Source organism: Panthera onca, chromosome A1, assembly GCF_046562875.1.
Source record: "Panthera onca isolate mPanOnc1 chromosome A1, mPanOnc1 haplotype 2, whole genome shotgun sequence".
In the NCBI taxonomy this organism is placed as follows: Eukaryota; Metazoa; Chordata; class Mammalia; order Carnivora; family Felidae; genus Panthera; species Panthera onca.
In genome coordinates this window covers 124942880-124963784 of record NC_138339.1, presented here as the reverse complement: position 1 = coordinate 124963784, position 20905 = coordinate 124942880, and the positions used below count along the sequence as shown (strand labels likewise).

The 20905-nt window shown below is 37.2% G+C and overlaps 1 protein-coding gene across 10 annotated transcripts in view; it reads right to left on the bottom strand.

Annotated features, from left to right (window-relative positions):
• Positions 1-20905, bottom strand: part of FAM13B (family with sequence similarity 13 member B) — an 89035-nt gene that overhangs the window by 5051 nt on the left and 63079 nt on the right. For 3 of the 10 annotated variants that reach the window (XM_078450728.2, XM_060636044.3, XM_060636050.3), the window contains 12 exons: positions 19723-19787; positions 17508-17556; positions 16959-17109; positions 14143-14208; positions 12538-12748; positions 11299-11428; positions 10367-10466; positions 7853-8082; positions 5481-5564; positions 5156-5251; positions 353-436; positions 102-265 (listed from right to left, as the gene is read on the bottom strand). In XM_078450728.2, coding sequence (XP_078306854.2) covers positions 102-265; positions 353-436; positions 5156-5251; positions 5481-5564; positions 7853-8082; positions 10367-10466; positions 11299-11428; positions 12538-12748; positions 14143-14208; positions 16959-17109; positions 17508-17556; positions 19723-19787 — 1430 coding nt within the window. The remainder of the gene's footprint in view (positions 1-101; positions 266-352; positions 437-5155; positions 5252-5480; positions 5565-7852; positions 8083-10366; positions 10467-11298; positions 11429-12537; positions 12749-14142; positions 14209-16958; positions 17110-17507; positions 17557-19722; positions 19788-20905) is intronic. The other 7 variants (XM_060636045.3, XM_060636052.3, XM_060636049.3 and 4 more) reach the window with 5 other exon arrangements.

Below are 20905 nucleotides of genomic sequence, written 5' to 3'. Positions count from 1 at the left end.
GCACTACATTAATTCCCTCCAAGTGCTTGTTTACTTAACATTTACACCGGCATGTAAATTTTATTATACAAATAGGTTAAAATCACAAACAGCAAACATACATAGAAGCTGCTCGAGTACTTGACAATCGGAGATCCAGAGCCAGTTTTTCCTGATTTTCTTCAACATCAGATTCAGAGTTTTCCAATGAAGACTGTGCCTGCACAGCAGTTTTCAAGATATCAGTTAGCTCAGAGGACAGAGTAACACCATCTTCTTCTTCTTCCTAAAAAGTTATTGAACAGATAAACAAGCCATGACTCAACTTTTTCCTTAAGAAAGACATCAGAGAATGAATTCTCTTAAGGATTACCTTGATTTCTTCAAAAAAATGGGCAGTTTCTCCTTCTATGATAGGTTGTAACATCTGACCCCTTCGCTTGGTAGATGGAGATCCCTGTAACATACAAATGGTTTACACTTTAAATATTTAAAGCATTCAAGGAAGCTTCATTCACTATGAACAGATATAAAACTTTTATTTTCAAAATCTTAACCACATGAAATAAAATTTTTAGGATTCCTTAGTAAATTTATTTTTGTTTATGTTTTCTTATTACGTATGCACAAGAGTGCTAAATGTTCATTTATGTCTGGATACTCTAAAAGCACTCATTCAATAAATATTTTTTAAAAAAGAAAGTATTACATGCAATTTTATTTGGACCATTTGCCTTTTTAATTTTTTTTTTTTTTTTCAACGTTTTCTTATTTATTTTTGGGACAGAGAGAGACAGAGCATGAACGGGGGAGGGTCAGAGAGAGAGGGAGACACAGAATCGGAAACAGGCTCCAGGCTCCGAGCCATCAGCCCAGAGCCTGACGCGGGGCTCGAACTCACAGACCGCGAGATCGTGACCTGGCTGAAGTCGGACGCTTAACCGACTGCGCCACCCAGGCGCCCCAGGACCATTTGCCTTTTTAACAATAGCTGTCAATAGCTTTCATTTTCCTTTTTTATGGCTAACTGATATTCCATTATTTGGGTAAAGCACAATTTGTTTATCTATCAGTTGCTGGACATGTGGATTTTTTCCTATATTTTAGCCATTAGGAATGATGCTGTATGAACAATTGTGTACAAGTTTTTGTACAGACATATTTTCAATTCTCTGAGGCATATACCTAGAAGGAGAATTGCTAGGTCAGATGGCAACTCTATGTTTAACCTTTTGAGGAACTGCCAAACTAGTTATAAAAGTAGCTGCACCATTTAACATTCTATCAGCAGTGTGTAAGCATTCCAATTTCTCCACATCCTTGTCCACACGGTTATCTTTTCTCATTAAAGCCATACTAGTGGGTATAAAGTGGTATGTGAATGTGGTTTATTGCATTTCCTAATAACTAATGATGCTGAACATCTTGTCAAGTGCTTAATGCCACTTATAGATCGCTGAAGAAATGTTTATTCAAATCCTTTGTCCACTTTTTAATTGGGTTATTTAACTTTTTATTATTAAACTCTAAGAGTTCTTTATATATTCTGGTAACAGTCCCTTATCAGATACATGATTTACAAACATTTTATCCCATTCCGTTGGTTGCCTTTTCAATTCAAAATGTCCTTTCATGCACGATTTTCTTTTTAATTTTGATGAGGTCCAATTTATTTTACTTTTTTTTTTTTTGACAGTGTTTTTGCTGTCATATCCAAGAAAACTGGCCTAATTCAAGATTGCAAAGATTTATTCTTCTATTTCCTATGACTTTTATAGTTTTAGCTCTTACAATTAGGTCAATGAACCATTCTGAGTTAAATTTTGTGTGAGATAAGGGTCTACATTCGTGCTTTTTTTTTTTTTTGCATGTGAATACTCAATGGTCTCAAGAACATTTGCTGAAAAAAATTATTCTTTCCTATCAAATTGTCTTGGCTTAACTTTTGTTTTTTTTTAATGAAATTTATTGTCAAATTGGTTTCCATACCACATCCAGTGCTCATCCCAAAAAATGCCTCTTCAATACCCATCACCCACCCTCCCCTCCCTCCCACCCCCCATCAACCCTCAGTTTGTTCTCAGTTTTTAAGAGTCTCTTATGCTTTGGCTCTCTCCCACTCTAACCTCTTTTTTTTTTTTTTTTCCTTCCCCTCTTCCATGGGTTTCTGTTAAGTTTCTCAGGATCCACATAAGAGTGAAAACATATGGTATCTGTCTTTCTCTGTATGGCTTATTTCACTTAGCATCACACTCTCCAGTTCCATCCACGTTGCTACAAAAGGCCATATTTCGTTCTTTCTCATTGCCATGTAGTACTCCATTATGTATATAAACCACAATTTCTTTATCCATTCATCAGTTGATGGACATTTAGGCTCTTTCCATAATTTGGCTATTGTTGAGAGTGCTGCTATAAACATTGGGGTACAAATGCCCCTATGCATCAGCACTCCTGTATCCCTTGGGCAAATTCCTAGCAGTGCTATTGCTGGGTCATAGGGTAGGTCTATTTTTAATTTTCTGAGGAACCTCCACACTGCAAAACTAATGTGTTTCAAACACATAAAATAATCAGCAAGGTCGCAGGATACAAAATTAATATACAGAAATCAGTTGCATTCTTATACACTAATAATGAAGCAACAGAAAGACAAATAAAGAAAATGATCCCATTCACAACTGTACCAAGAATCCTACAATACCTAGGAATAAACCTAACCAAAGATGTAAAAGATCTGTATGCTGAAAAAGCTTATGAAGGAAACTGAAGAAGATACCAAGAAATGGAAAAAATAATCCATGCTCATGGATTGGAAAAGTAAATATTGTTAAGATGTCAATACTACTCAAAGCAATCTACACATTCAAAGCAATACCAATTAAAATTGCATCAGCATTCTTCTCGAAGCTAGAACAAGCAATCCTAAAATTTGTATGGAACCACAAAAGACCCAGAATAGCCAAAGTAATATTGAAGAAGACCAAAGCAGGAGGCATCACAATCCCAGACTTTACCCTCTACTACAAAGCTGTAAGCATCAAGACAGCATGGTATTGGCACAAAAACAGACACATACACCAATGGAATAGAATAGAGACTCCAGAATTGAACCCACAAAAGTATGGCCAACTCATCTTTGACAAAGCAGGAAAGAATATCCAATGGAAAAAAGACAGTCTCTTTAACACATGGTGCTGGGAGAACTGGACAGCAACATGCAGAAGAATGAAACTAGACCACTTTCTTACACCATTCACAAAAATAAACTCAAAGTGGATGAAAGACCTGAATGTGAGACAGGAAACCATCAAAACCCTAGAGGAGAAGCAGGAAAAAACCTCTCTGACCTCAGCCGCAGCAATTTCTTACTTGACACATCTTCAAAGGCAAGGGAATTAAAAGCAAAAATGAACTACTGGGACCTCATGAAGATAAAAAGCTTCTGCACAGCAAAGGAAACAATCAACAAAACTAAAAGGCAACCAATGGAATGGGAAAGGATATTTGCAAATGACATATCGGATAAAGGGCTAGTATCCAAAATCTATGAAGAGCTCAACAAACTCCACACCCGAAAAACAAATAATCCAGTGAAGAAATGGACAGAAAACATGAACAGACACTTCTCTAAAAAAGACATCCATATGGCCAACAGGGACATGAAAAGATGCTCAACATCACTCCTCATCAGGGAAATACAAATCAAAACCACACTGAGATATCACCTCACGCCAGTCAGAGTGGCTAAAATGAGCAAATCAGGAGACTATAGATGCTGGAGAGGATGTGGAGAAACGGGAACCCTCTTGCACTGTTGGTGGGAATGCAAATTGGTGCAGCCGCTCTGGAAAACAGTGTGGAGGTTCCTCAAAAAATTAAAAATACATCTACCCTATGACCCAGCAATAGCACTGCTAGGAATTTACCCAAGGGATACAAGAGTGCTGATGCAGAGGGGCACTTGTACCCCAATGTTTATAGCAGCACTTTCAACAATAGTCAAATTATGGAAAGAGCCTAAATGTCCATCAACTGATGAATGGATAAAGAAGTTGTGGTTTATACATACAATGGAATACTACTTGGCAATGAGAAAGAATGAAATATGGCCTTTTGTAGCAACGTGGATGGAACTGGAGAGTGTTATGCTAAGTGAAATAAGTCATACAGAAAAAAATAGATACCATATGTTTTCACTTTTATGTGGATCCTGAGAAACTTAACAGAAGACCATGGGGGAGGGGAAGGGGAAAAAAAGAGAGGGAGGGAAGCAAACCACAAGAGACTCTTAAAAACTGAGAACAAACTGAGGGTTGATGGGGGATGGGAGGGAGGGGAAAGTGTGTGATGGGCATTGAGGAGGGCACCTGTTGGGATGAGTAAGGGGTATTGTAAGAAAACCAATTTGACAATAAATTTCATATTAAAACACACACACACGCGCGTGCACATGCACGCATGCACACTTAAATTGAAAGAAACTAGGCCAGCGTCTGAAATTTGTTTTTTGTGGGGGACACCTGCTGGTTCATTTGGTTAAGCATTCAACTCTTGATTTCACCTCAGGTCATGGTTGTGAGATCGAGTCCCATGTGAGCCCCATGTTGCATCAGGCTGTGTGCTGGGCATGGACCTGCTTAAGAATCTTTCTTCCTCTCCCTTTGCCCCTCCCCACTTGTACTGGGAAGGGGAAGGGAGCGAGGAAGAGAGGGGGAGAGAGAGGGAGGGAGAGAGAGAGAAAGAGAAGGGAAGAGAAAAGAGAGGGAGGGAGGGAAAGAAAGGAAGAGAGAGAGAGGAAGAGAAGAAGGAAGGAAGGAAGGAAGGAATCGTTTTTTTTAATTCCACAACGTAGCTGACCCTGGGTGTATCACCCCTTAGCCCCAGTTTCATCATGTGTGAAAAGGAGGCTATTATGTGCTACCTCTTCTGACTTGTCAAGATTTAATAACATCTTCTTTTATGATATACATAGAGTGCTTTTACAAGTGCCTGGGAGATGGGAGGTACACACTGATTGTTAATTTCCTATCTTCTAAAAACAGTAACCTCACCTTACATATACAATTCTTGCTACTTTAGCTGTGTATTTCTCCAATATACCACCATAAAAGTATTTTTTAAAGGGTAGGCCTTGGTAAAATGAACTAGATAAAGCTTTGTGTGTTTTACTCACAAGGACAGGAGTGATGCTAGCTCTTGTCAGCATCTGTTTTACAAGTCTGTATCTCTCATAGAGAGGTTTCACAATGTGTCTTTCTTCCCTGGTCACCTAAAGCAAGGAAAATGGCAATTACCTAGTCATCAGAAAATTTGAAGTCCAAAGCATTAAGCAATATGACTTTCACCCAATTTTTAAGAAGTTATTTTAAATAAATAGGCAATCTCATGAATGCAGGAAACAGTGCTCTATGAAACAGCTCTGCAGATGTGGGCCACAAAGGAGATTCGGGATCTTTTTTAAGATGGAAAATCAAATGTTTTTAGCAAGAGACACTTACCGGCCTTCCATGTTGACTTTCATAGTAAAGAAGACTTTTCTGGAGAGAAGTTTTCTCTTCTATCAAGTGATCTTTTGTCATTTTCTACAATTTAAAAGAAAAAAAAAAAAACAAACCACTCTCACTGGCATCATCATGATTTTCATCATCCCCACAACGTAAATAACTAGGGTAAAAGGGCAGCCAATCACCACTCCAGCCTAGAATAATACAGTCTTTCCTGGGGCACCTGGCTGGTTCAGTCTGTTAGTATGCAACTCCTGATCTTGGGGTTGTGAGTCTGAGCCCCATGATGGATATAAAGATTACTTAAAAAAAATTTTTTTTAAAAAGAATGCAGCCTTTCCTTATAGATTTGCAGACATTTTTCGAATGTGGTCTTCTAATAAGGAGGTACCAACCCTCTTTGGTGGCTTATTTATATTTTACCTAAATAAATTATGAATACTGGCTTAGTGACCTTGGGTAAGTTAAATTCTTTTTGTCCAATATTCTAATCTATAAAGTAGGGATACTAGACCCTACCTCATAGGGCTTTACTGAGGACTAAATGAGTTAATATGTTACAAAGGCATTTATAATAGTGCCTACCTACCACACAACAGGCACACACAAATGCCTATTGTTTCATTTTGCAGTCTTCTATTAGCATTATAACTATAATTTCATATATACACATAAAACACACACACACAATAGCACAGATCTAATAATCTAGCATTTCTACTAAACTATTAAGAAAATCTGGCAGCAGTATAGTAGATAAATCTTGAAAAAGTGAAACACTGCCAATTTGTGACCTAGACTTTTACTATATAAGCTCAGTTTCCCTTCCTATATAACGCTTTCTTTACATGCAATACTCATCTCCTATCTTTCAGTACTCTAAACTGTAACGGAGGAAAGACATCCCAAATTTATTTGCCCATAGAACCTTCCCACTTTGTTCCACAGGACCACCTTTTAACATCCCAACAAACCGATGTTCCACTGAACAGCCTTTTGAACACCAGACCAAATAGACTCTCTACTTACTCCCAGGGTGAGACAATCTATGTTTCTCACCAGAGTGGAAGAGAGGTAAAATTAAAAAAAAAAAAAAAAAAAAATTCACTGGATAATATCTTCCTATAACTACTACATTAGATTATATACATCCAGTAGAGGACAGCTATGGATAGCCTATAAAACACTGTGATTTCAACCTCAAGCCAGCACCTTAAACCTAAGACAATGAATTCAAATTACGATGATCCAATCAAAATCATCTCTAGAGACTCTTAAAAACTGAGAACAAACTGAGGGTTGATGGCGGGTTGGAGGGAGGGGAGGGTAGGTGATGGGTACTGAAGAGGGCATCTTTTGGGATGAGCACTGGGTGTTGTATGGAAACCAATTTGACCATAAATTTCATATATTAAAAAAAAAAATCATCTCTAGAAAACTGGGTGGAGAGAGGGGACAGGAGGTTGGCTGATCTAACACAAAACTGAAAAATACGAAAAGTGGAGGGAGGGAAGTGATTAAAAATGCTAATCTAGCCCTGTTCAAGGGAGACAAACACTTCCAATATTTCGATTTTGAGAAAGGTGTACTCTGTTGTCAAGCTAGGGATGAGCATCAGGATCAGGGCTCATCACGGCCTACACAAAAGTTCACCTGAGACCAACTCTGTATTCTCTCAGCAAATCTCATTTGATAAACAATTTGGGTTGCCAAATGCTCTGACCAGGACTGTCCTAGGAATGGGCTTTATTGAGTTACAGTTCTTCGAAAAAACTCTTTTATTTAATCCTCACAACCATATTGTGTTAGCACTTTAAAGGACATAATCATATCCATGTGAGTCATAGGACTGTTGAAAGGACACAGGGGCAAAATGGAAATAACACAATGAGTCAGGGCCTGCAAAAGCTAAGAACTCAATACAAGTAACTATTAAGACACAAGGCTAAGACTCAAGCTCAGTTATGTTTACACTCTTTATACACTCACCTTGCCAAGTGTCTCCAATATAAATAAACAGATCAGCATTCTCGTTTCTTTAGTTTTACTTTTTTTTTTTTTTTTAAGCTCTTATTCCCGAGTAGTCTCTTCACCCAATGTAGGGCTCAAACTCACTCCCAAGCCCCTGACAGAGTCGCATGCTTTACCAACCAAGCCAGCCAAGTGCCCCTTAGTTTTACTACTGTGACTCAGTCCTAGAATGACTGGACACTTAGGGTGTGGAGATAAAAACATGTTTATCTGCAAACTTGGGGAGCATCCTCAAACCAGTAAGACCACCTACACAATTCTATGCCACTGGGGTAATTATTTTGTTTCAGGGACTCTAAAGGCTAGTCTGGGCAAAAAGCATAGGTCAAGATTACTTTGATATCTTCTGGAAGACACCTCTCAACACGTTTTTCTTTCAGTCTTTTCAGAATAAGTTCAAGTGTTGCTTCCTTAGATGGCTTCTTCTCCTTCTGAATAACCCTGGATTCATCTTCATTCTCTTCATCTTCATGGTCTAGAGAAGAGCCAAAGCTTTTTGGAAGAGTGTTACTACGTGGGCGTGTCTGAGGTACAAATTCTCCATCAGAGCTTTTGTGTTTTGCATCTACATTTCAGAACCAAGACCACAGGTTAGTAATATTGACTTTGTTAAAGATGCAAAAGAATAAGCATGATATACAACAGGAGAGTAGACATTAACAGCACACAGGCTCAGATATTTCAAGGTTAAATGAAATATTTAAATTCTACAGATAGCAAGCTATACCATTCATTCTTTCAGCCATTATTCATAGAAAACCTACCATAAAGAAAGATTCTCTAATAAGCACTGGTGATACAGTAATAAACAAAGAGACATGGTCCCTGTTTTCATGGAGCATATATTCAAGGAAGTAAAAACAAAAAACAAGTAATCAGATTCATAAAATAATTTCAAAGAGTGCTAAGTGCTATAAAGAGAACAGGGGACTGCCATTTGCAACTACGTGGATGGAACTGAAGGGTATTATGCTAAGTGAAATTAGTCAGAGAAAGACAAATATACGACTTCACTCATGAGGACTTTAAAATACAGGGGCGCCTGGGTGGCGCAGTCGGTTAAGCGTCCGACTTCAGCCAGGTCACGATCTCGCGGTCTGTGAGTTCGAGCCCCGCGTCAGGCTCTGGGCTGATGGCTCGGAGCCTGGAGCCTGTTTCCGATTCTGTGTCTCCCTCTCTCTCTGCCCCTCCCCCGCTCATGCTCTGTCTCTCTCTGTCCCAAAAATAAATAAAAAACGTTGAAAGAAAAAAAAAAAAAAATTAAAATACAAAACAGATGAACATAAGGGAAGGGAAGCAAAAATAATACAAAAACAGGGAGGGGGACAAAGCATAAGAGACTCTTAAATATGGAGAACAAACAGAGTGTTACTGGAGGGGTTGTGGGACGGGGGATGGGCTAAATGGGTAAGGGGCATTAAGGAATCTACTCCTGAAATCATTGTTGCACTATATGCTAACTAACTTAGATAGATGTACATTTAAAAAAAATAAAAAAAAAAAAAAAAGAAGAGAACAGGGGATGACATCACAGTGCCAAAAGGAACGTGGTTTGGGGGAAGAGCGACTACATTGAATGGACTGACAAAAAAGGACTTTCTGAGATGGTGACATCCTAAATGAACATGGAAGAAGCAGCAGCTAACCTAGCATAGAAGATTTGGGGGAAGAGCATTCCTCCCCAACTGAGGCAACAGCCAATGCACAGGCCCTGAAGCATGGCATGTTTAAGGAACAGAAAATGAGAGTAGAATATGATAAAATGGCCTAAGGGCACAATAGGCAAGGTCTTGAAAGCCATGGTAAAGGGTTTATTCTAATTGAAGAGGGAAGCCCCACTGAGGCCTCTGAAGATAAGTAACAGTTTTAAAAGATAATTCTGGCTGCTATGCAGAGAATGAACCGTAAGACAACATAAGTTGAAGAAAATTGGAAAATTAGTTAAGAGACTAATGCTGGTCAATTTAATACACTTATCAGTAACACACTCAAGGTAATGATTTTCACTGGTGGTTGGAAACGAGCATTAAACAAGGAAATACTTAATAGAATTGTACGGGAAAATTCTAAAGAGGTAAGAGAACTTATTTTAACCACAGGGGTGTAAACTCAATGACCACAGGGACACTGTCTTATCCACTACTATAGGCTCAGATGTCTACAAGATTTGGTACTTAAAGATAATAAAAATTCTGTTGAATAAATTCAAATGAATACACCAAAATGTAATGCTCCAGGTTATAAACCCATACTTGGTACAGATAATTTTTTAAGGATTAACAATTACCAAAAAGCATGCTGACTAAGCACCCACAAAGTAAATACAACTTAGCAACTACTGTACTGGGCCAAACCAACCCACTAACAAAGACTTAGTTTTAAATTAAAGACAATTTTTAGTCTCTGTAGTATAAACAGTTCATTATGATAGTCTTTGATTAAATAACCACCAACAATTCTTAATGAAATACCTACCAAATCCAAAACTGCTTAATATTTGAAATGTATTTCAGATAAATTTCATAACATCACCTATGAACATATACTCTACAGCCCCTTTCAAAACACTATTACTAACAGAAACACAAGAAAGACATCTGGAAGAATACAGAACTACAACTTTGACCGTAACTAAGAGAAGAACAAAATGAAGCTTTTATTTTTGCCAGTGTCTCAGATTTTAAATTATCAAAAATTATAACCATAATTCTCATAGAATATAACTCTCATTAATTCATGCCATAGAATTATTAGTTCATGTAATTTTCATGTAATGAGAATACTAAAATAGTGAGAATAAAACATACTACTTAAATGCAAATATATTGTAAAAATGATGTGTTTTCTACCTTTAATTTGCTTCCGCAGTTTAGTAAGCTCTGTCATCCATTTTAATACCTTTGGATTGGCCGCAATATCACTGTAGGAGGGCTGAAAAATTAAGGAACACTGACCCCTCTGTGGTAAGCAATAATTGTTCATTTATGCCCAAATAATATTTTACAGTTCCTACAGCAGAGATTTCGCCCAGTCCTTGCTTCATCTTACCTTATTTAATGTAGACAGAATGGGATATCAAGTAAAGCTCTCTCACAGGAGGGTGTAGCAACTGACAAAAGCCACATTTGAAAATGTCTTCTGACTCCAAGTATAGGATTCTTTTCACTTCACACGCTCTAATTAAATATCTCTCCCCTATCCCTCTCACTCCCGAACTTTCCCCCTGCTCCCCTTGCTACTTGTGGGTTTTGAGGAAGCAGAAATAGCATTAATGTGGTTTGTTAATGTAAAGTATTTCCTTTAAAAATTATACAAGCTTGGGGCGCCTAGGTGCCAAAGTTGGTTAAGCGTACAACTCTTGATCTCGGCTCAGGTCATGGTCTCACAGTTTGTGAGTTCGAGCCTTGCGTCAGCCTCTGCGCTGATGGTGCAGAGTCTGCTTGGGATTCTGTCTCTCCTTCTCTCTGCCCCTCCCCAGCTTGTGCTCTCTCTCTCAAAATAAATTTAAAAAACTTAAAAAAAATGTTTTTAATAAAGTAATTTTCCATTAAAAAAATTATACAATCTTTTTCACCAATGGAAATCTAAAAATACAATGGTAAGAATACTGGCCTGGAAATGAGGCGGCTAAGGATCTATATAATCTCAGTTCTACATGATCAGTATTTCTCTGTACATCTCAACTTCGCTATCTAAGGAAAGAGATGGACTAATGCTCGCCAAAGAACTTCCTCCCAGTTCCAATAGTTCTACCAAACCCTGAACAATGCTACAAATTTACCTTGTTATTTCTTTCCCTTTCAAACTGTTCCTCAAATTGTCTAATTTTTTTCTGAAGTTTCTTGACCAATTGATATGGTGTTCTATCTTCTCTTTTTTCATCTTTTGAACTGAAGGATGATCTTCGAATCCTGAATTAAAACAAGAGGCAGATACTGTTAGTTCAAGTTATTATAGACGGTAGCTAGGGTTCTCGTGGGGTTCATGTCAATGTACAAAAATATCAAATTACTATGAAATGTACACCTGAAACTAAGAGATTTTTTTTTCATTTTATTTTTAAGTAATTTCTATACCCAATGTGGGGGTCAAACCTACAACCCTGAGATCAAGCATGCTCTACTGACTGAGCCAGCTAGGTACCCCTGAAACTAAGAGAATATTAATACTGTATGTCAATTTTATTTCAATAAAAAATAAAGAGGGGAGCCTGGATGGCTCAGTCAGTTAAGCATCTGACTCTTGATTTCGGCTCAGGTCACGATCTCATGGTTCATGAGATCGAGCCACACACTGGGCTCTACACTAAAAGGGATTCTCTTTCCTCCTCTCTCTCTCTCTGCCCCTCCCCCGCTCACGCTCACTCACTCTCTGTCAAAATAAATGACTAAATTTAAAAAATAAAAAAAGAATATTAAAACAAAAATAAAGAAGCTACCCAGTTGAAAATTGTTACCAACACTGTATCTCTTATTATTCTGATATAACATAATGCCATTTCCAAGAAGCAAATCTTTAAAGTAACATTAAAGAACAGGTAGTAAAAAAAAAACACCTTTCACAATAGTGTTACAGACCACAACAGCAGGTAATGCAAGCAGTGTTGAAAACAATTTGTAATCACTCAAAAGGCTGAAAAGAAGCAAAGGTGCCTAGCAGCTCAGAGTTCTTTTTGTGTTCAAACTGCAAAGGAAAGGTTTTGACATTCAGAATCAATTTAGTTTTGACAATAAAAACATTAGGGACTGATGAGCTCCACTTGCTGCTTCCCTTCCAGAGTTTTTTATTTCAGTCATAAGTGAATAAATGAGTATGTACACTGTGAGGAAATGTCTATTAGAGAGCGAACCCTCAATGAACTCAGAATTTAGGGGAAGGGGCCCTTCCCAAAAATTACAAGAGTGTTTTTCATGATACAGGGGGAAAGGCTGTGAACAGCTAAGTCTAGAGGATCAAATCTCTCAAAGGACCTGGTGACATAAAAGGAATGACCTCTCATAAGTACATAAAAATAATGCACCTAGTAAAAGAAAGTGCCTTAGATGAGGAATCCAGTGTTTCTGGGTCATGAAGGAAACGCTGGCTTTGCCCAAAATCTAAACTACGGTGCGATAATACTGGGGGACAGTCCTCTTCCAGGGGGTGATGATTCATTCTTCCAGCTTGTGGAGAGAGCTGAGCTTCTCCAGAGTCAGAGTCTTCCTGCCAAGACTTAAAAGCAGGAAATGGCTCTGTAAAACAAACACAAAGAATAGTACCATGGGTCTCTTGGCTCCACATGGAAAAAAGTCACACAATTATCAACTATGTTGTCTTTAAATCATATTATGCAGTGGTTCGTATAATATTTATTGTATACTTTTTTTAAAAAACAAGGGATACAGGATCTTCATAAAGCCTATTATAGTGTATAATTTTCTAAGTTTCATTTTTCTTGTTTAGCTCAAGAGTTCTATTTTCATAGAAGGAATTACACCTTAAATTTCTGAACCCAGTCACAAAGCAAGAAAAAACACTGTCAAGCTCTTTAAAGTTATATTAGTTATTATTTTTCAAGTGCTGTTTTACAAACAGTAAACACTCAATAGCCCTCAATAATAGCTGCCAGGTGAATAAACTATGCCTCACTGTCAAGTGGCTATGTTAAAAGTAGAAGCCATTCCCCATACTATTTACAACACTCATCAAACGGAGCTCTCTGACCCCAAAAGAATTCTTAACATTTCCAAATGAGGAGCTAACTAACCTGACAGCACCTGGCCACTGGCATTAAATTGTGGTTATGGTCTATTACAGGATTCCTATGTTTAATATGTATCCTAATAATTAAAACCCAACAGTATTACTGACAAAATTTATCAGCATTAATCCTTAAGCACATTTATCTTAGTGGAGTTATCCCGTCTGTCATCAAATGAAACCACATTGATATATTTGATGTCTGTGCACACATAAGGTTTGATTACATACAGAACACGTACAGATAAACATACAATCCACAAATATACTCCAAATACAAAAATATAAGTGCCACTGAAGTCCAGAAGGGAGAAAAACTTTTCCATCTACACATTAATTTTATTTATAACTACAATTTAAAATCCTGATGTATGGCCATTAACAATAGCAAAAATGAGTTTTTAAGTATTTTTGGATGCAAAGATGGCTTGACAGTGTCAAAAATCAATGCTGTTCTTTTCTTTTTCTTCACACAAGTGAATAAAATTACTTTAGTAATTTAACTTTATATGTTAGCAATTTAAAGCATTACATTTTTTTCCAGGGTAATAAGAACATAATATAGTTTGTTTTTAAAGCCCAGATCAATCTGATAACTAAAAATTGGGTACAAAGCGTGCAATCCCACAACAAACCCAGCAATAAAGTGATTTTCAAAGCAACCCTTGTACCTGCTCCCCAGCAAGTAACTGGTAATAAACATTTTATGAGAAATCTCCTGTTTTAAGAAAAGAGAGAAATAATAAAAACAAATTTTTCTGGGTATCATTTTTAACCCAGAACACTTTTCCTAATATATGGGGACAGCAGGAGAAGGGCTCATAAAAAGGCAAACAAAGTGAACCATAAAAAGGCAAAAAACTAAACTATGGTGAACCATACTTACCCTCCCCATCTCTCTGCAGATGCATTGTTTTGAAATCAATGAGGGGAAAAGTGATAGGGCATGACGCTAATAAAATGGAAAAAATGGCAAAAAATACTAAAGTGAACACACAGCACAGTCAGAACAAACCATACACATAACTAACACAAAGCCAAAGATACCAAAAACATTTCCCTAAAACCAGTTAGGCATTCTGCTCAAAAACTTTATTCAAAGAAATTACTACTAACCAAACTTTAAAAACAAACACAAACATACATTTCCATTTCAGCAAGCAAGGCAAAAAAATCAAAGTAGTGCTGTTTTATTAAAACTCAAACATAAAACTGAAGAAATGGAAACTCTTAACCAAGTACTGTTTGAAGCTTTTCAGTATAATTGATTTGACAGAAAAATACCTCCCTTAGTTTGCTCTTTAAAAAGATCTTATTTGTCTTTCATTCAAGAGTTAGCAGGAGAGAATCTGAAGGAAAGATATTGTCCACTTTCATTGAAAGCCAAAAACTTCAAAACGGCTGCTACAAATTCATACTGGCAGTAGACATGTGCTACCTGCTTGCCAACTGCATTCTGTTGACAATCCTTCAAACAATACAAAAAACAAAACCCACACACTAAGGAAGAGTGAGGTGGGCTTCTACTTGGAGTGACCCCACTTCTCTATGAAGAGTCGTATCAAACAAGGTAGGTCTCTGATTCTAAGGTATCTAGAGTCTAAAGTAATTTGGTCTCTTAAGGAAGTCTTTCCTTAGAATACCCTAATTCCTAGATATACAAAATTAATCTTTGTATTGGTGGCAAAGTTGGAAGCAAAAACAAGGTCTGCTAACAGCCACTTTTTCAAGCACATGCAGGGTTCATGGCTGGGTTCACTCAAAGGGCTACTACCACTGGCTCTCTGAAAGTCACCCTATTACTATGAAAGCCAGCAGGAGGCCTATGTGGATTTTTAACAGTGGTTGAGCCAGGTTTATAACAGGGCAGCTGAGGCACTGAAAATTAGAGGTCTATAGTTACCTTCTTTCCCTACCACAAGTTGTAAGGAGTAGATTCTGACAGGGAAACTGCGAGCCCAGCATTAAGTTGTCTTTAGGTAAGCCTCCAGAAAGCTGACGCTGAACACAGAAAATTCTGTCTCCTCACACACTGGAAAACAACTGCTCTTCTATGCTTATAAAACAAGATCAGGACCCCCAGGCCAAAGATTATAAAGAGCTATTTATCTGCATTCTCCAAAAGGGAGAAGCATCAGGCCTCTGTCAGAATCCCAGCCTCATCTTTCAGGGACTCCTTTCCTATTATGGCTCCAGGGATCCTCTGTTAACACCACTTCTTTTCAGTGACTATGCCAGGATATATAAATGAAAAGGGACGTGTAATCTTTACTGCCTTTAGATGCTAACATATTCCAGGATTCTGGGGAGCATCTTCATAAATTCCAAACATCCTAATAACCCGGAACAAAGCAAATGAAAGACAACTTCCTGATTTAGTCTAAGTTAAGACACATAATATGCCACTGGGCATGCCAAACATCTAGAACAAAAAAATAAATAAAACAAAAAAAAAAAAAAAAAAAAAGGAGGGGGGTGGAGAGACAGCAGTAAAGATTGGCACAGACAATGACTTGGTTGGGGCTTTTAAAAAAAATAGCTATACCTTAAAAATAAACTCCAATTGTGATCAAATGAACAGACTTTAAGGTGACAAAAGGAACCTGTGGTATTAGCACTGCAATTCTTGTTATTGCCACTGTATGTCATCAGCTAACTTGCCAAAGGTGAGATAACCAAGGGATCTTCATCCAAGCAAACAAATAAGTAACTTGAAGATTCCTCAGTTGTCTCAATGTCTCTTTTACTTAGAAAGTTATATGATCCCATACCCCTAGATCCAAATTTGTTGCTGGCTTCCATTCCCCCACCCTCAACATTTTATTTGAAAGTTTATAAACAGACAGCAAAGTTGAAAAAATTTTACAGTGAACATCCATACGCCAATCACCTAGATTCTACCATTAACATTTCACTATACTTGCTTTATAAACATTTATCCATCCCATTAACTATCTTATTTTTTTCATGAATTTCAAAGTAAACTGCAGGGAATGATATACTTCCCCATAAACACTTTAGCATGCAAATCATTCACTGGAGTTCAATATTTATTTAGGTTTTGCATCTTTTGATTAAAAAAAAAAAACATATCCAGTGAAATCCACGTCTTAAGTGTACATTTGCTGAGTTCTAATAAATTACACATGTGGCTTGCTTTTTAAATTTAAACTTTCCTCCTCTGTAAAAACTGATAGGACTCTGTTCTCATACTTTCATAACCTAATATACAGATGCAGGGTTATGGGACAATATTTGCTTAGGAACGCCTTTGAAGATCATTTTGCAAAAAAGTATTCCTGATGATCATAGAGAAAAGGTAGCTACCTATAAGGCTTCTGTTTACAAAATGGTGAGATCCCCAAGCCCTAACATACAAGATTTCCAAAGACCGGGAGGCAGAACCTGGTTTAACAGTTAACGAAAGCCTATACTGGGGGATTTTACTTTTTTAATCAGTTCTAACTTCCTCTTCAAAGCTCATGGATCAGATAAGAATTTCTAGTTCCTATGAGATAGTCACCCTACAATCTCATTAGTGCAGTCAAGTAACAACACTCACTCGCTCCTCTTACATGAAAGAGAAAACAGAAAGTCGAAATAAATCAGGTTGTCCAAAAAAGAACAGTAATCTCATTATTGCTTTAAATAATTTCAGTTACAAACAAAAATATCAGGAAAATAATGTGTGGCTAAAATTACCTTCCCATTTATCACCATCAGAAACATTCTTCAGATCTAAATGTGGAATTTGGGTTCCACATGCTGCTTCCCCTTGAACACCAACACTTTGACCTCCTGGCACTTCTGATTCAGTGTTGGCATTCAAATCACATATCTTGCTACTAGAATCCTGTATTTTAAAATAAAAAATACATTTCACAACCACAAAGCTTTTCTCACTCAGCTTAAAAACAAGCAGCATACATCCTTGGATGGTCTCTTTCAGTCTACTGTGCCCATATACTCAGCTGTCCCACTTCCACCCTCCGAACTATTTGCAAATATACACCTGCAGTTTGATAATATGTACTAGTGGAAGACAAAGTCTGAATCCCAAATTTAGGAAGTGTTTTCATAAACAAGTTTCTTACGACTAAAAGTCGCTACTTAACTGTAAAATATATGGTAAAGAGAATCTAGATTTAAGTCTCTTATAAACCTTTCAATCCAAGAATTAAAGGCCAGATATAATAACTGGTAGATTAAACTTAGTCAAATTTTTAAGAACCATAAGAAAAAATAACTTACCAGAATCAGGTGTGACAATGTATCACTGTCAAATGACACATATTCTTTCCTAAAAATACAAGTACAGTTATTAGTCTTTTAAGAATAGATTACTACCATTGCATTTTTTTTTTTACCTAGATTCCTCTCTTCCCCATATACTTAGCATTTACAATGTGAGAGAAAGTGACAACTGGACATATGCCCATTCTTTGGAGCCCTATATCTGAAAATCACACACTACTGAAAAGATCCACAGAATTACTTCAGGTTTAGAAAAATTAACATCTGCCATCCTCCCACACAACCACCCCTCAAAAGAAAAACATCTAAAAAGGAAATTTAAATCCACAATAAATAGAAAACAAAAGGGTTGAATGTCAAATGGAAAAGATTTTGTAAAGTAAATATTAGTTTTAATTGAATAGCTTTATTATCCCCAACTCTGAGACTTTTTGTTTTTCCTTTTGAAGATTTTTTTAAAGGTATAGCTATAGTCCTATTTTTTTTTTATGGTCCTGTATTTTAAATCTGATTGTGTTCTATCACAGTCAAAACAAGACAACTACTTCTAGACCTCTCCTTCCTCAAAACATAATGGTAACATGTAAAAAGGAAATTTAAAATTTCAACTCACCTCTTATTCCCCTATAAAAATGAACCCCTATTTAGAACAAGTATTAGAGCAAGCTGTCACGAATGATCTCTAACTATCTGACCAGTCAACAGAGCATCTAATCTCATAACGGGTTAAAAGTTTTCCCCAAAGATATGGTTATAATTTACAATGATACACACAGAAGCTGCTTCTATCCTGCCACAACAGTGTGTACCTAGAAGACAGGTCTTGATCTAGCTATTCCAAGTCATCTCCTCATATATGTAATTACCTTATTCTTCCTGAGCATGAGAAATGACCTAAATTCCCTGGCAAGCTCAGAGGCAAGCTTCCTTTGATTAGAGTGGGAGCAAATGGCGGAACTCAAGTCTTCTACCTTGAGACTACAAAAGACCCGATCACCTTAATTTGAGAAACATGAGTGTTAAACATGCAAAATGTAATCCATCTAACCAAGGAATTCTTTGGATCTAAAAACAAGTTTGCTAACCTATACACAAGTTGAAGAGGAAAGATCTTTTCCAAAAAGATTGAGTCCTCACTAAATGGATCCTTATTGTTCTACCAAATCCAGATGTCATCATTCTGGGGATGCCTGTTAATGCTGTTAATCTTATATCTTCAGCCCATAGCTCCAATACTCCCTGGGCTGGAAGAGGATCATTCCTGCCTCCTGAAAGGAAGCACAAGGAACTGCTGTAAGCAGGAAATCTGTGGACCTTCAGAGTATGGAGACACTCCAGAGACATGGCTCCAAAGAATTTACTTACCCTCAGAGTACAGGTTTCCTATTCGCAATTAAGAAAGACAATGGCATTAACACAAGTTTACCCTTGCCAACACGCTATCACCAAATCAGTAATGTTGTTTCAGAATCCTCAGTATTTACAATCTAGTCTGTGTTCATTACTGATGTGTTTTCTAAATACCAAATCATCTTTCCCAAATCATCTTTCCTAAGAAAGTTATAATACACTTCTTGGCAATGTCTCAGGGAATCAGAAAAAGGGTAACAAGACCAAAACCTACTCAGTGACTTAAAATATTCTAGAAAGCTTCTGCTCAAAAGGACTCTATCAAGTAATGGGGACCACATATGGCTGAACTACTCATTGCCTCAGGTATCTCCCTCCCATTTTTGCTGGCCAATGAGGAAACAAGCACAAACTGCATAAGAGTGCACTACCCTGAGACACACCAAGGAGGAGCTGGAAGGGGAAAAAACCATCCTGTACAAATGTGTTAAAGTAAATATACTATAATCTTTCAGTTAGTTATCCACAGTTCTATGCCTATGAATCAACTTACTGAAAAGTGTATTCAGAATTTCCATAAATTTCCAATTGTTCTACAAACCAATTGAAAGTTTTTAAGTGTCTCCAAGAAAGCTCTGTTCTTCCCTCTGAATATTTTCCAAGTTATAACTAATGTCTGTCTGAACCTGTAGCCCCACTGAATATTTATGAATATTCTTCATGCATACCATTAAAATAAGAAGTTGGTTTTTTAGATTATCAAAAATGTTAATAGATTCATGTAAAAATTTCACCCCCAAATGTGTAAAGGGCTCCAATTCTCAAAATGACCAATTAATTAGTAATGAGAGGAAATGCTTACCCCTCAAGACAGCCATCTTCACTGTCACCGTGGTCACTGCATGGCTCTAACAGTATACCTACAGACTGACAAAAAGAATACCACTGCTGTATTAATGGAGCTCCCAACACTCATATATGAAAGGAAATTTCCAAACTAAATTCTATTAGATTACAAGTCAGTCAAATGCCCCCTTTTAATTCTTTGTAATCGTCTTTAAGTATTGGCATCCCTTTTAGCAGAGAATAATTTATCTTTCTCAAAACTTGAGGCCTGTGTGCATGTGTGTGGATGTGTGTGTAAAACGGAGACCCTGTATTCTCACTACACTATTAAGAGGTACTACAGTTACTATCACATTCCTTTTCCTTCCTCAGAACTCTTTCCTCCAAAAAGGATAGCTTTATTGTCCTACCTGCCAACTGCTGCTTCTCTTTCTTCCCAGTCACAAACATGTTAAGTTGGTAACTTCCTAGCAGGTAACACAGAAATCATTTGGTTCACCACATCCCCTTATCATATACATTTGAAATAACAACTGTAAACCTCAGAAACACATGAGAACACTCCCCCTATTTTCTAATGAGTCTAAGGACACCATCCTATTCCTTGTTCCTTCCCCAGATACTTACTGAGCCTAATAAAAAAATCCTGTGCATTACTACAAATTATGTAAACTCTTCAGTGTTTTTGAGAATCACTTCCAATCAACAGTTCAATTCTTAACAAACTATTTGTCCAGTTTTAGTATGAAAGACAGTTCATAATTATCTGGAAAAAGCTATTAAATTACTTTTCCATTTTCCAACTAAGTATCTCTTTGAGGTTGAATTGTCTTCATGCACTTCAAACAAAAGAACCTATAGCAACAGACTGAATGCAGAAGCAGATATGAGAATCCAACTTGACTTTTATTAAGTCAAACAAGCATTAATGATATTTGTAAATATGTAAAATAATACCATTCCTCTAAAAAATGTTTTATGTAGCCTTTTTTTTTTAACATTTATTTATTGTTGAGAGACAGAGACAGACACAGCATGAACAGGGGAGGGGCAGAGAGAGACGGAGACACAGAATCCGAAGCAGGCTCCAGGCTCTGAGGTGTCAGCACAGAGCCCAACACGGGGCTTGAACCCACGAACCGTGAGATGACCTGAGCTGAAGTCAGACACTCAACCGACTGAGCCACCCAGGCACCCCT